This window comes from Gymnoscopelus microlampas, assembly GCF_963454915.1.
Source record: "Gymnoscopelus microlampas genome assembly, chromosome: 12".
Lineage (NCBI taxonomy): Eukaryota > Metazoa > Chordata > Actinopteri > Myctophiformes > Myctophidae > Gymnoscopelus > Gymnoscopelus microlampas.
Window position 1 is genome coordinate 40,905,909 of NC_139949.1, and position 15,824 is coordinate 40,921,732.

The 15,824-nt window shown below is 40.8% G+C and overlaps 1 protein-coding gene and 1 long non-coding RNA gene across 2 annotated transcripts; one reads left to right on the forward strand and one right to left on the reverse strand.

The window, feature by feature from the left end:
- Window positions 1–855: 855 nt before the first annotated feature.
- LOC311056591 (ras-related protein Rab-34-like) lies at window positions 856–9,394 on the reverse strand. Its single transcript, XM_084073335.1, has 11 exons — window positions 9,279–9,394; window positions 7,669–7,811; window positions 6,832–6,923; window positions 6,583–6,648; window positions 5,002–5,103; window positions 4,450–4,514; window positions 4,225–4,276; window positions 3,936–4,017; window positions 3,442–3,532; window positions 1,932–2,039; window positions 856–1,381 (listed from the first exon to the last, which is right to left on the reverse strand). Exons 2-11 carry the CDS (start codon window positions 7,711–7,713, stop codon window positions 1,320–1,322), a joined length of 765 nt encoding a protein of 254 aa, XP_083929461.1. The 5' UTR covers window positions 7,714–7,811; window positions 9,279–9,394; the 3' UTR covers window positions 856–1,319.
- Window positions 9,395–10,368: 974 nt separating this feature from the next.
- Window positions 10,369–15,086, forward strand: LOC311056600. Its single transcript, XR_014601894.1, has 9 exons — window positions 10,369–10,785; window positions 11,394–11,567; window positions 11,754–11,797; window positions 12,006–12,057; window positions 12,498–12,557; window positions 13,228–13,284; window positions 13,492–13,550; window positions 14,219–14,277; window positions 14,479–15,086. It is a non-coding gene; the product is annotated as an uncharacterized lncRNA (long non-coding RNA).
- Window positions 15,087–15,824: the final 738 nt, after the last annotated feature.

Sequence of the window (15,824 nt, forward strand, 5' to 3'; positions counted from 1 at the left end):
GTCTATGATCCATAAAAATATATTGGACATACTTTTTAGCAGAGGCACAAACATACACATCCTAGATGATGATGCATGTGGTTAGCCTAAGAACACAGAGAAAATTGTTAGATCCATCAGGTTTATCCTACAGAGCAGCGATTACCAACTTTTGGGCCGTCAAATAATTGGCAAAACACTGCGATTTTATTGATAATTTAACCAAAATTAAAAGTTAATGGCATGGCATTTTTTCTTCTAAAACCATTGTGATACCGATAAATAAGAACTTAAAGTATCCTACGTTAGTTTCATTGATCCAAGCCAGAACACAATCGATTGATTGATCATTAAAATGAACCTGAAAATGCATGCAGCCCACCAATCTGATCACTCTGTGTCAGTAAGCTCACAATGACGCATTGTGAGCTTGTAGATTTGCTATTTTCAAAATGTTTTATGCATTTGAAAACTTGTGAAACGGGACATTCTGCACAATGAGTACTTTTGGTACTTATGAACATTTTTATACCAATACTTTGTACTTTTACTCAAGTCTATTTTGGTTACCGGACTTTTACTCGTAACAGAGTATTTCTACATCGCAGTATTGATACTTTTAAAACATGCAAATACTTTTTCCACCACTGCATAGCACCCAACAAGTGCTTTATTGTTTCCTGTGGGAGAGTAAATCAATTGGTCACAGATGTAAACACGCTTCATTTCTCTGTCTCCAAAAACAATCCCTCCATTTTTTTTAGATCATGAGAGTTCCTAATGTCAGAGGGAAGACGAGTGGTGCTGAGTACTGAGAGTGGTCATGGGAGACGGTGTGTGCATCACATTAGCACAGAGACACATGACAGCCAGGAGGAGAAAACAAAGAGGCTTTATGTCCGTTGCTGACGTCTTATCCACAAGCAGAAGACATCATTTCTCTTTGAGAAATAGTGGGGTCGACCACTCCTTGCTATGGGTTTAGGCCTGGTCAAAATTCACCAAAGTTGAACTCCAGGCAAAGCAGAGTATGTGAATTTGCTTGGCCACCGCAAATGAATGTTCTTGAGTTTTTGAGTTTTTTTCCCTCTACACTCACATAGATGGAAGTGAACAGGAGGCACCTATTCAGTTTGTGCAGGATAGCGACCGTGCCCTTATACCTTTATACATTACTTTTCAAGGGCACCACTAAAGGAAGACATTAATAGTCTGTCTTGTGTTTGCTCGTGTTGTTGGCACTTCAGTGAATTTTCGGATCCATGTGCTTTTCTGGTTTGCTTGTCGGTCGTCGGTTCGGTCGTCCCTCAAATCCCCAGTGTGGCTTTTCTTTTCTCCATTCAGCAACAATTAGCTTTCCTGTTGGTGAGTTTGCCTTTCTCCTCTGAGCTTCCAGTGATTCCTGTGGAGTACCAAATGAAGTCACGTGCTATCACAAGCATTCCAAGTAAACAACACAGTAAACAGTTTTATATGTTTGTAAGACAAGTGTTTTTCGACGTGTGGCGTGTGGCGTTGACACTTATTTAATTTGAAAATGCTTAATTTTTGTCTGCTGACATTGTCAATAGACATTTGTTTTACAAAGCCATAGGCCACTTTTGAGAGTTAAATTCATTAGCTGCAGCTGTGTTGCTTACATCATAGTGTATCAAGCTCAGCCAAGCCCTTTATATAGCTTTGAACCTTTAATTAATGGCAGCAAAGTCACATAATTTCCCTATGTTTAGTCCCCCTTTAAAGTTATTACATGGCATTGTCTATTCACTGTTGGTATTTTTTTTCTTTTGATGGACAGTAGATTGGGTGGACAGTAACAAAGTAGGCCTACATTTAATTGAGTGCTGTTACATAACTACAGTTTTTGAGTATCTGTACTTTGCTTGAGTATTTAAAAAAAAAATGGAACTACTCTAAATGTATTTATTTATTTATTGAGGAAGGCAACTCACGGATAATATCGCCGACGTTCCTCGACCCGTTCCTCTCAAGCTCCGATAGAACGTTGGCCTCAAACGTGAGAGACGCCACGCGGAAGAATAAGTCCCTGATACCATCCCCTGACAAAAGAAAGAAAGAAATACTGTAAATGAAAAGAGAAGTTATGGATACAAAGGAGATGATCAGAGAATGAAGAACGTTGTATTAAATGGTGTGTGTGTGTGTGTGTGTGTGTGTGTGTGTGTGTGTCTTCACAAGAGAAATGGTTGTTTTATGGTTATAAAATATTTTTAGAGTTAGGTTTACAATTAAGAAAGGATTCAGGTAGGGCTTGGTATAAGGATGAGACATTTAGAGGTTAGTGTGAGAGTTATGCCGATTCATACTTACTAGTTGTACTAGTTGTGTTCCGCTGTCGAGCACCGACAATAACTAGATCTACAAGCTTGTAGCTTGTAGATCAAAGGAATGGAGACAAGCTTCTATAGCTTGAAGATTGGGGATTTTCGGTGCACGACACCGGTACTCAACCACAGTAAGTATAACTGTGTGTGAGTGCGTGCGTGCGTGCGTGTGTGTGCTCTTGTCATCTCCCGCCTGGACTACTGCAACTCCCTCCTTGCTGGTGCCCCGGCGTCTGCCATCAGACCTCTGGAGCTTGTTCAGAAAGCTGCAGCTCGTCTGGTGTTCAACCGCCCAAAGTTCTCCCACACAACTACCCTTCTCCGTTCTCTACACTGGCTCCCCGTAGCGGCTCGCATCCAGTTTAAGACCCTGGTGCTAGCCTATAGGGCAGTGAGAGGAACAGCTCCTTCTTACCTCCAGGCTATGGTCGAGGCTTACGCCCCTGCCCGAACACTTCGGTCTGCCGCCTCGGGCGACTGGTTGCCTCGTCGCTCAGTGGTCCTTCTGGCCGATATACGCGGTCACGGCTTTTCTCTGTTCTGGCCCCACAGTGGTGGAATGAACTCCCCACTGATGTCAGGACAGCAGAGTCACTGCCCATCTTTCACCGCAGGCTGAAAACCCACCTCTTCGGGAAACACTACCCTGACCCTCTTAGCCTTGCCTACTTGTTGTCAATTATTTGTACGAGCTCTTGTTTTATTATCTTGTTTATTTGATACACTTACTTGTTTTTAGCTCTTGCTCATTTGATTTTCCTATTTGTCTCATCTGTTTAAGAAAGTAGGTAGCTGATATATTGCACTTTTACCTTAGCGCGAGGTATACTCTAAGTTGCTTGTTTTAGAAGAGAATGCACTTAAGACTTCTGGTGATTAGTTTCCTTGCCTACCTATGTTGAATGCACTTATTGTAAGTCTCTGGATAAAAGCGTCTGCTAAATGACTGTATGAATGACGGTGTGTGTGTGTGTGTGTGTGTGTGTGTGTGTGTGTGTGTGTGTGTGTGTGTGTGTGTGTGTGTGTGTGTGTGTGTGTGTGTGTGTGTGTGTGTGTGTGTGTGTGTGTGTGTGTGTGTGTGTGTGTGTGCGTGTGCGTGTGTGTGTGCATCTCCCACCTGACTTTGCGGACACAGGCCAGTACTCTGCTTTGATCTCCTCTGACAGCCTGACGGCCTCCTGCTCTACGTGAGCCAGCTGCTCAGGAGACTGCACAGAGTGCATCAAGCAACAGCAAGGAAAAACACACAGAGAACAGGCAGGTGAACCACAAGCAAACCATTTCATCATTCCACCACGCCACCATGTCTCTCGCTCAGGGGTACCCCGATGTTTTCAGCTCCACATCCAAAAGATAATTATGATGTCTGCCCGGGAACTGAACTTAAAATAAAATCAATTGTGTTTTGAGCTTGTAGCTTTTCTCCAATGTATGGATTTTTTGGTTGTTGAAAATTTAATTATTTATTTCTTTAATTTGTGAAAAAAATCTAATTCCTTTTACTCTTTTTGGAAAATATTCAAAATAATGATTGACTGAAAATACAACGTTCAAACGGTTAAGTATAAATGATTAGTCATTGGGTGGTTGAGTTGTTAAGATGCCACCCACGCTGAGGTCCTTCTTGGTACCGACAAGGAACAGCAACACACTGGATGGGTCATTCTCCACCATAGCATCCTCCAGCCACTGCCTACACACACACACACACACACACGCGCACGCACGCAAGCACGCACGCGCGCACACACACACACACACACACACACGCACACACAGCGAGAGAGAGAGAGACAGAGAGAGAGAGGGGGGGGGGTGGGGGTAAAATAAATTGTCATAATTTACATAATTTGTAATAATGTGTATTTCAGTTGCAAAAGATAGCAATAATAAGGCTTACCTGGCATGTGCTAAAGACCCGACATTGCTCAAGTCAAATACCACTATGATAGCTGGGGAAATATGAATGGACAGACACATTAGTAATAGTAGTAATACAAAGAAACGTTTGTGTGTGTGTGACTGTGTGTGCGTGAGTGTGTATCACATTTTTGATGTCCTACATTGTTGTTCAGGAAATCGATGCTTCTATTTTTCAGTGAAAGAGAATATTCACAACATTTACCCTGTGCTCCTCTGTAATATGTGGAAGCTATGCACTTGAAGCGCTCCTGACCTGCCGTATCCCACCTGTCCACACAGACGGAGAGGGAACAGAGAGTTAATGGCCCATGCGGTGGTTTCATGGAAAATAATTAATATGTGGAGTGGAGCAAATATGAGAAATGGTTGTTTCATGGTTTTAAAAGTATTTTTACATACAGTTTTACAATTAGAAAAATATCCATGTTGGGGTTAGATTTATGATTAGACATTTAGAGGTCAGGTTTGGGTGTCAGGGTTTTCCCTATTTTATAGTTGTGCGGCAAACTGGAAAATAGACTACTATTATACTATATCTATGAGCTCACAGATCTGCTATTTTTCGGCCAGGCTTACGGTTACAAATGCCCAATATCTTTCAAAATGGCATTCATAAAATTGCCGTCCCAATGTTGTCCTAACAAGTATAGTAATACACAATACGTGTGTGTGTGTGTGTGTGTGTGTGTGTGTGTGTGTGTGTGTGTGTGCGTGTGCGTGTGCGTGTGTGTGTAAAGTTTCATGATATGCTCACAGCTGTAAACTGAAGGGAACTCCTAGCACCTCGAAGCGCTCCATCTCAAAGTCCACCCCTATGGTTGCCTTGTAGTTCTTATTATACGCGTTCTTGCAGAATCTTAGAAGGTTACAGGACAGGTAGAAACCGTGAACTTTCTCATAACACGGTACCATCACTCTAATTACTAACAGAGAGCTGATCCACTCGTCCACAAAATGACCTCACAGGACATCAAATTATGTCAGTTTGCTTGCAAAGTTCCTTCTTTCTCTCCCACCTGTTTCAAACCAAGGAACCCATTCACAAGTCCCAGAAACATACTGTAAAGCTTCATTTATATGCCATCGCACAATGGTGTTGTTTGCCAACTAGAACTGATTTTCAACCTAACAAATGTGATGCACAGAGTATACATTTGAAATTGAGCTAGATTACAGCTTGAAATTGTGTGTACATAGACCTAGGCTGGGGCAGTAGGTTCATTTTTCAGAAAGATTCATTGATCTCTCATTATGCTGATTGTTTGCTGGTGTGCACAATCTGTTGGACTACAATGGTACAACGGTAAAACTTTTGTTCAATTTGTTGTAATTAACGTTTGAATACAGTTATGCACTGACATTTTAAATTGGCCAGAGAATGTGCATTCTAGAAGAACAGGAAAGGAAATGCATATTGGATTATTGTCAGGGTCTATACTTGGGTACCTCCTTTTCCCCTTACACCAAATCCCTTCACCGAAAATAGACGATCTAGAAGCTGGACGTGCATTTTCGCTATTGCTATTTTCGGCGAATGCTCGCCTATTATGACATGCACAGGGGACACTAGGGCAGTGATTCTCAAAGTGGGGTCTGGGGACCCCCAGTGGTCCTTGAGGAGGTTCCAGGTGGTCCCCAGCTAAATGTGTTAATACAGCGTCACAATCATTTTAACCACTTTATCCATATTTTGTATGTTGGCTAGTCAAAGAAATAGCAGATCTACGAGCTCACAGTGCGTCACTTCGTGCAGCGCTGCAAGCTTGTACATCTGCTATTTTTTTTAAAATTTTAGAAATTTGTAATACTTTCTATTTTCTTTTTTTTTTACATAAATCTTCTCTTCTGGGGGTACCCTGGTACAACACGTTTTCAGATGGGGGTCCGCGGCCAAATACATATCAATTTGGGGGTCCTTGACATGAAAAGGTTTGAGAAGCACTGCACTAGGGTACATGTGGTGAAGTGACATTAGATTACAGTCATTTCTCAGACGCTTTTATCCAAAGCGACTTACAATGCAGTGCATTCAACATCACCAGAAGTCTTAAGTGCATTCTCTTCTAAAACAAGCAACTAAGAGTGTACCTCGCGCTACGGTAAAAGTGCAATATATCAGCTACCTACTTTCTTAAACACATGAGACAAATAGGAAAATCAAATGAGCAAGAGCTAAAAACAAGTAAGTGTATCAAATAAACAAGATCCAATAAAACAAGAGCTCGTACAAAATTAAATAATTGACAACAAGTAGGCAAGGCTAAGAGGAAGGGAATGTGACACTCAATCACAAACATACAGCATCATACTGGATGAATCCTGATAGCTTCCATACCTGCTGATCAGACATGTCTTCCCAACTGAAACGTCACCCACTACAATCACCTTGGCAATGTTTAAGCTGGAAACACAAGAACAAGAGTCCATTTAAATGCTGATCCAGTCAGTGTGTGTGTGTGTGTGTGTGTGTGTGTGTGTGTGTGTGTGTGTGTGTGTGTGTGTGTGTGTGTGTGTGTGTGTGTGTGTGTGTGTGTGTGTGTGTGTGTGTGTGTGTGTGTTTGGAGGGGGGGGGGTGGGGTCTCACCCCTCTGTAGAGCTCTTCCGTTCTTGGCAGACAGCCGTCACCTGTGGATGGAAGCCATCTTTGGTGTGCAGCGCAGCATTTGGACAAAAGGCCTGCAAAGGTCAAATATAACAGGAACAGGGAGGATGAGAGTGGGGCTGGGCAATTAACTAAACATATATCAAAACCGATATTTAGAACCAATAACCGACTTAATCTTGCTTGTGTAGGTTAATGGCATAATCGAGAAACAGGTTTTTCTTTTTTTTCCCCCTTTCTTATATATCAACAAATTATATATTTATAATCGACTCAATCAATTAGTCTGATTAACCACTTAACCCTGTTAAGGGGTTAAGTGGTTAATCAGACTATTTCATTTAGGGGGGCACGGTGGCGCCGCAGTCGGTAGCACTGTCGCCTCACAGCTAGAAGATCCTGGGTTCGATTCCCACTGGGGACGCCCACAACCCGTCGCACTGCGATGCGTTGTGAGCTTGTTGATGTACTACTTTCACTATTTATTTTTAATAATAGTTCATTAATCGTAATCATAAATAAAAAGTCTGATATAATCATGAAGGAATATCGCCCAGATCCTAGATCAGAAATAAGAGAGCTATTGAGAGAAATGTTGGGTTGGTGGGATGGGATGAAAGCCACTTTATTATATACATCAGCATAAAGTACTGTAGGGGCTGGATAGACCACAAGGTAAAAAGACATGACCCCCACAGACATTATAAACTTAAAAGGGGTTTGAATTATTTAGGTATTCACTTAAATCTAGCTGTAGTTGGCATAGTAGCTCGTGTGTGTATGTGTGTGTGCGTGCGTGCACGTGCACGTGCATTTTACCTTAGGGAGGTGAGTAATGATCCGATCTTTTTTCACAGGCAACATAGCCTGAATGAAGAGTGGAGTGACCAAATGCACACAGATACGCACAACCTCAGGTCTTCAGGTGGTCACTCAGACTGACATGGCATCGCTCACGTTCACTGGAAGGGCAGAAACCCTCTTTTTCAAGTTACAAACACCACTCTAGTGACACAGTCAATTCATGCACTGAATAGTTGCCTGAAGAAAATGTTGGATAATTAAAATCCATAACCATAGTTTTAGGCAATAGATAAAGGTCTCAACATTTTTCATCTGCTTCAAGGATGCCCAGTTTGATGTGCATTAGGACCCCCATTTGATAAAACGTTTGAAGTCGGGGACCCTAATAGCCTACTGTAACATCCTCAGTGTTCCATTTGTACACTTTTGGAGTTATAATGTATATAGGCATAGCATAAGGGTCCATTTGGTTCCTAACAATCAATCATTTAGATGGGGGCCCTTTGGAACCCCCTGGGTCCCATGTTGAGGACCACTGTTTTTTCTTCTAGACCAGTGGTTCTCAAAGTGGATTGCACTACAAAAATGTAACTCTGACAGTATACAAATGGAACCAAATGGACCCCAACGGTCCATTTGGTTCCATTTGTATACTGTCAGAGTTAAGGGGAGACCTTGAAACGTAAACATTTGAGAACCATTGTTCTCTAGAGACTCTAGACAATTAAATTACCTCCAGACTCTAGAGGTCATTTATCTGTGCAAATGACATTTGCAGCCGTCTCCATGACAAGAGCTGACAGCGCAAGCATGAGGTAAACATTGTCATTATGTTTGCCCTGTTGTCACAATGGTCTGGTCTCTTAGTAACCATGTCACTATCTCAACACTATACTACTTAGGCAACCTAGCGTGCATATCAGACCCAGACCCTATGTATGTCTGGTATGAGGTGCAAATATGAAATCATGTATAGCAGCATTGCTTATATTATTGATTATGTTTTCCAAAGTGACATAATATGTGGATTCATAATTTGTTAAGTTGGACTACATCAGAGAAAGGTTGTATTGGTGGATTTTGAGGAAGGTTAAATCGGTACTAAACTAGGTTGAACACCTGTACTTCGGCATCAGAGAATGAGAAATAACCATGTAAACTGAATGTGTTTTGTTGTTTTTGTTTTGTATTTTTTTAAAACCTTTTTTTCAATAAGTTTTGGTCTTCATTTTATTATATTGTTTTAAAATTATTGTGCTATATACGTATAAATTACATTTATATACTACTTTTTCCACCATTGCTATTGCTAGCAGGCAAAAATGAGTACATTCATGACCACTGACGGACAATCTATGTATGCTACTGAAAAGATACACCTCTGTAAGTTATTGTGGGACTTTGTGTGAACTGTTTGTCCATGCATAGAGATACAGTGTGATGTCTCTTCCCTTGAAAAGCTTAAAAAATAATAATAAAAAGTTTAGACCTGTTGTCTTGAATGTAATGTTGACCAGTGCGATTCCTATACCTCATCACTACAATACAGAACATTCTATAAATGTATATAGGCTACATACATACAGTAGGTTTTAAATGTGTTATGAAGATCCACAAATCTGTACCTTGAAGTTTAGACATATTTTGAAGGCTGTAAGGCTGTTGGGGAAAAGCAAAAAAGAAGACGTGAAAAAACAGGAGGAAAACAATTGTCCAGTTTTCTTAGAAACATTCATCCGGCTACTCCTCTGATCTTTTAAATAGAATAATGTCCATAAATCATTGATCCGTGCGTTCACACTGCAGGAGGACTAGTGACTGGAGAGCGATCTGTAGCCTACTGGTCTGTAAGATCATGAAACTATGGTAACCATCAGCTCCTCCCTGCTGTCTGTAGTCTCTTTGAAAGTCCACCTCTTTTTCACGGTTTGTGATGTGAACCATAGATATATCTATGATGTGAACTATATACTAAAATAATAGAGGTATAATGTTTCTGGAGACATGGCGCCATCTAGCGGAGTCTTTCACACACTGCATTGATTCGTTGTCACGGTTTACTCTATTGCAGAGGTCTACAACAGGGGGTCCGGGACCCCTAGGGGCCGGGGGTCCGCAGAGTTACTACAGGGGGACCGCCAAATATTTGTGTGATATGATTTTATTTTTTTACATTAACCACTTGAACCCTAGCATCCCTTTTCTTAGGAGAACTTTAGCCAAAAACAGCAGATCTACAAGCTCACACTGCGAGGCGTTGTGAGCTTGTAGATCTGCTATCTTTGGCAGGTTTTAGGTGTAGAGGGAAAAAAAGAGCAGACCAAGTAAAAAAAAGTTTAATCTGAAACACAATTTTATACAATATAGAAGGGGTCCCTGCTTCATCTCTCTCTCTCAGCTAGGGGGTCCCTGGCCTGAAAACGTTGAAGACCCCTGCTGTATTGAATAGGCTACTGTACATCAAAAGATAATAGAAAACTTTTACATTATGTCACCCTAACACTTTCCCTGCTGTAGTTTAACTTTATTCTATCTATTTTTGCCTTGTATTCAGAGTTAAAAATGTTTGTATTACGCACCGTCCGTTTGTAAACGTGTTCGCTGGTTGGCTGCAGGTTTTTGACGTTTTGACGTACGCGTGTGTGACGCATTATTCAGGCGACGGTAGAGAGTATAAATACTTTCAGGCCACGATGCCGTTTCTCTGACCGCGCCTGTCCTCCGTGCTGTTCGGATATGTGTTGCTGCTTCGCGTCGAGACTCGTTGTGAGCTTGTAGATCGTCTATTTTTTTCTCTAAGTAGCCGAGAGCATAGCATATCGTTTTATAAAGTGCTCATGAGGCCTTTAGTCGCTTGTTTTCCTAGGCATGTTTGCTTATTTCTCTCTCAAAAACCTGCGACACTGAACGATGCCTGTTGGGATGTAAAAGCCATTAGTTAAACAACGCTATGTTAGTTTATCTAAACTAATGGATCGTGTTTTTCTAGCAGCATGCATTCATCATCTAAAGTTAAGTGTGTGAATGTGTGCTGCTAGAATGCTCATTGCTCCGTATATAGTGACTGTATCTTAGGGAAGTGTTAGTCCTCCTCATGCAGGCCCTCCAGCAGACACGTGGATCCCACGCTGGGTGAGATTGATAATACTTTAAACATGCTATGTAAATGTTTTTTACCGATGCATATATGTACATATGTAAAGTATATCATTTTGTCTTGTCAGTTATGATGAAATCTAAACTGAACTAAGCTGGAATTACCGGCAGACTGTTTAGTGGTGACTATTTGGTTTTCTGAACACTGTCTGGAAGATGGTGACAAGACAACTTCTGCAATATTAAGTGTGCAATCTAACTCGGTGGTTCTCAAACGTTTTCATGTCAAGGACCCCCAAATTGACACTTATTAGCCTGCGGACCCCCATTTCAAAAGATATGCCAGGGACCCCCATAAGAATTTTTATGGCTCTAGCAGTGATTCTCAACCATTTTAATTTCAAGGACCCCCAGTTTGACATGCATTAGGCTACAGACCCCCATTTAATGGCATTTCTATCACTTGGACCACAATTTACATTGTAAAATCAATGTCCCATAAGGGTCCATTTGGTGCCTAATCTATCATTTACCTGGGGACCCCCTGGAACTCCCTCAAGGACCCCTGGGGGTCCCCGGACCCCACTTTGAGAACCAATGATCTAACTCGTTCTCAATCTGTTAAATAAATGGTCATTCCTCAGGTGGAGTTGGCCTCGCCCTGGAGCTGACACTGGGTGCCAGCCTGTGTCCAGTCTTAAGGCAGTGGTTCTCAAACCTCAAGGACTCTCATAACTCTGAGAGTGTACAAATGGAACCCTGAGGGTCCCTGGACCCCACTTTGAGAACCACTGGTCTAAGGAGACATCACATCTAAGGTTAGTCTCGAACTGTCTACAATGTTAATATTGCAGACGTTTCAGTGATGATAACTGGAATAGGAAGTGCCATCTTATGCGACAACTGACGATATTCCTACATTTTCTGAGTTAACTCTGCTAATAAATGCTATATAAATTCCAGTCACTATTGAAGTGTTTCATGATGATTATTGTTGTTAATAGGTGTAATGCTGTCTAAAGAAGCTGACTGCATTTGCCCTGCAGAGGTAGGTTCATTCTATGCACACTCACACAAAATAAGAGAATTGTATTCTTCATTGTTGTGATGAAACCTAAACTGAATAAGCTGGAATTACCGTCAGAATGTTTAGTGGTGATAAAAGGTTTTCTGAAGCGTTTGAGATGTTTGTATCAACATTTCTGCAGAAATTATCTGCATGAGTGTTCACCCTGTGCCCACTTGTGTTTATCCAGGCTGGCGATGCTGACCCAGTGCAATGAATGCAAACATGGAGTTGTGAATGCTGTAAGTAAATGGATTTTTTTCTTTTAACCCATTAAGACCTGAGGCGATTTCTGTAAAAATCTAAATCCTAACAGTTTTTTGGAAAAAAAAATAAAAATGTTTCAAGATTTAAAAAAAAATAGCAGATCTACAAGCTCATAGCGCGGCACTCGGTGCCGCGCTATGAGCTTGTATATCTGCTATTTTTGAATAGCCAAAGAAATCTGAAGTGACACAGATGCGTTCCAGGTCTCAATGGGTTAGATGAAGCATCATTTGTCTTGTCAGTTATGATGAAATCTAAACTGAAATAAGCTGGAATTACCGGCAGATTGTTTAGTGGTGACCATTTGGTTTTCTGAACACTGGCAGACAACTTAAACCTTTTTCTGTGCCATGCCATTATCTGAATAAAGACTTTTGAATGTCTCATTCATTCTCAATCTGTTCTGTTTCTACAGGTCAAGCTGTGCCTGAAATGACTAGAAAGGAGCATGTGTTGGTTGGTCTATGCACAGCAGGTAGGATCATGTTGACTGTCCTTCTTAGACATTTGTTTTGGCAAATTTGATCTCTGCCTCCCATGTGTGAAAAGATCCGGCTTGCTTTTAGGGGTCAAACTTATTATGGGGGGAATTTTGCGGAGAAATATTTAAAAATGGCAAATCTACAACAAGCTCACAACAAAATATATTGAACAAATAGCCTAAGTGGTTAAACATGGGTGATTTGACATTTCTAGGTTTGAGTACTTGTCATATCAACAAATAATGTTTAATAGACTGCATAACTGTAGTTCCCTTTACCAAGGTGGTATAGCGATGTCCTGTTCCAGGTCTACAAACCGACTCAAATGGTGCTCTATGAATAAGACTAATCAGCCAAATGGTGCCATCTTTTCACACACCGTTGTTGGTTAAGGGGCTTGTTTTCCAAAATGCACAAAAACGTAATTGCTTAAATAAAGCTTTGTCGGTGATGAAAACTTGAATAGGAAGTGCCATCTGATGCGACAACTGACGATTTTCCTCATGTCCTGAGTCTTCAAAGCTTAACGCATTCGAATTAACTTAAGAGTACAAATGGACCTTACAGGTCGATAATTGTAGTTAAATAACAGGAATGCACTGTGTATTTAATCAAAACTTAAGTCCCCACTTCCATTTACAGCTGTTCTGTCTTTTTTTAAAGGTGTGATTCAGCGCAGAGCTATATCAACTGAAGTTTGCTGAAGGGAGATTCATTCAGGTATTTGGTATTTAAATTAAACTGGGGAGTAATTGGCAAGTGGCCACTGTTATGATGAAATCTAAACTGAAATAAGCTGGAATTACCGGCAGAATGTTTAGTGGTGACTATTTGGTTTTCTGAACATTGGATGGTGACAACTTGTGACGCCTTGTGCAATATATCTGGATAAAGACTTATGATTCCCAATCTCCTCTGTTTCTATAGGTCAAGCTGTGTTCCTGAAGTTAACTAGAAAGGGGAATGTGTTGGTCTATACACAGCAGGTAGGTTCATGGTGACTGCTTCTGATTGTTTTGGCAAATTTGATCTCTGCCTTCCATTGTGTGAAAAGCTCTAGTTTCTATTTTAGGGCTCCAACTTATGATTATAGGAACTGGGGGGGGGGGGGATTTTCAAAAATGGGAAATCTAAACAAGCCCACCACAAGTCATAATGGGCTATTTTTGCCATTCAAAGCTTAAGTGGTTAAACATGGTGGATTTCCCCACTTGACATTTCTAGGCTTGAGTTCTTGTCATATCAACAGATAATGTTTAATAGACTGCATAACTGTAGTTCCCTTTTCCATAAGGTGGTATGACGATGTCCTGTTCAGGTCTACAAACTAACTCAATGGTGCTCTAAAAATGAATAAGACTAGTCAGCCAAATGGGGCCATCTTTTCACACAATGTTGTTGGTTAAGGGGCCTATTTCCCAAAATGTTGCTTAAATAAAGCTTTGTCGATGATGAAAACTTGAATAGGAAGTGCCATCCGATGCGACAACTGACGATTTTCCTCATGTCCTGAGACTTAAAAGCTTAACATTCACTAAGACCTTACAGGTCGCCAATTGTAGTTGAATTAACAGGAATTCAATTGGTGTGTAGTTGATAAACTTTAAATTTCCCACTTTCATTTACAGTTCTGTTCTGTCTTCCATTTTTAAAGGTGTGATGCAGCGCTCCATTTCAACTGCAGTTTGCTGAAAGGAGATTTCACTGATTCAGGTATTTGGATTAAACTGGGGGGTAATTGAAAAGTGGGAAATGTTAACTGTTGTGATGAAATCTAAACTGAAATAAGCTGGAATTACCGTCAGATTGTTTAGTGGTGAGACTCGGTTTTCTGAACGTTAACATGGAAGCAGCAATTAAGATTGTTGCCTGGAAAATGATCGATCAGAATTTGACTCTGAACTCTTTCCATAGGTCAGACTTCTGCCACGGTCAACATGGTGAAGACCATTGATGTGTGCACGTATCCTGTTCCTCACAAGGCGTATTTGGAAGATGTCTTGTCACTAAAGCCTGACCTGTCACCTGGCCTTCACAGCCACATTGAAGAGTGCCCTTCAATCATCTATAAATGGCAGACCACTTGAGCCCTATACTGGACAAATTGCAAAAGTAGCCTATCTACAACTGTGTTCAACATAGACAGCCTGGCACTAGACCAGACAATTTGCAAATTTACTTTTGGTACCATTTCAAATAAGGATAATTCCTTTTAACAGGTCTCGTTGTTGTCTTGTGGTCTCGTTTCCAATGAGAACCTGTGAGCAATTAGGGGTTAACAGTCTTGCTCAGGGACAAATTTCATTTCATATACAGATTGTCTGTCTTGAACACAGTTGTAGATGGGCTACTTTAGCAATTAAAACGGGGGTGCAGCTTGACCTGTTTAGTGTAGCCTACGCTACCACCCACTTGGTTTATGGCTTGTTTGTCACTTTTGAATGTTGAAGGGATCAATGGTGTGTAATTCTTGAGAAATTTACTGGATACAATATTTCAATAAAAAAAAGTATTTGACATAATCTAGTTTGTAGTCAGGTTTTTATTAATTTATTGTATTGAATGATCAAAAGTTAAATTGAAGAGTCCTCGCAAGAAAAACGCAGAAACAGTTGGTGGAAAAAATATGATGAGACTCCTGCACTGGGTTCTCAGAATGGGAAAAACTCTTAATGTCATATTTTATACTTTGTATTGATAGATGTGCAAAAAATGGCTGATCCTACAAGCTCCTGAAATCAACATTACTGTGAAATGTCACATGACATGCCCACAATTGGGGCTCTTGGTTTCTGACAAAATGTCTAAAAAAACAAGCATATTGTACATGTATTGCCTATGAATGGATATTAAGTATGGAGAGACGACAGTGAGTTTGGGAATATATGTCAGACCTTCACACTTGTTTGTAAAGTCTAAACGGTGGATATGAGGTGTCAGCAGTTATCTTGTCAAGCAAGATTCTGTAGTGAATGGCCAAACCTTTCCAAGGACCCCAAATCGCCCTGGCACCCTGCTAAATGGCTTAAAAGCCCCAGACCTTAGCAAAAATAGCCTCTGTGAGCTTGCAGACTTGACAGTTTTTGAAAATGACATGCCCAAAATACGGATGCCAGGTCGAACGTGGTTAAACTACTGTAGTGTACATCCTAGTAGTCTACTGCATAGGCGAAGAGTGTCAATAATCCAACCACCGTTGAATCTCCAGAGGAAGAGGTAGTGCTTTTCTGGGTATTAGATTAGAGTCCCATGTAGATAAT

What these genes read in the sequence shown, in the direction of transcription:
- LOC311056591 (XM_084073335.1), bottom strand. Translation starts at nt 7,713, where the DNA reads ATGTTGCCTGTGAAAAAAGATCGGATCATTACTCACCTCCCTAAG. An exon ending in TCATTACTCACCTCCCTAAG is followed by an intron (nt 6,924 to 7,668) that starts GTAAAATGCACG and finishes TGACCTTTGCAG; the next exon opens with GCCTTTTGTCCAAATGCTGC. An exon ending in CGGAAGAGCTCTACAGAGGG is followed by an intron (nt 6,649 to 6,831) that starts GTGAGACCCCAC and finishes TTGTGTTTCCAG; the next exon opens with CTTAAACATTGCCAAGGTGA.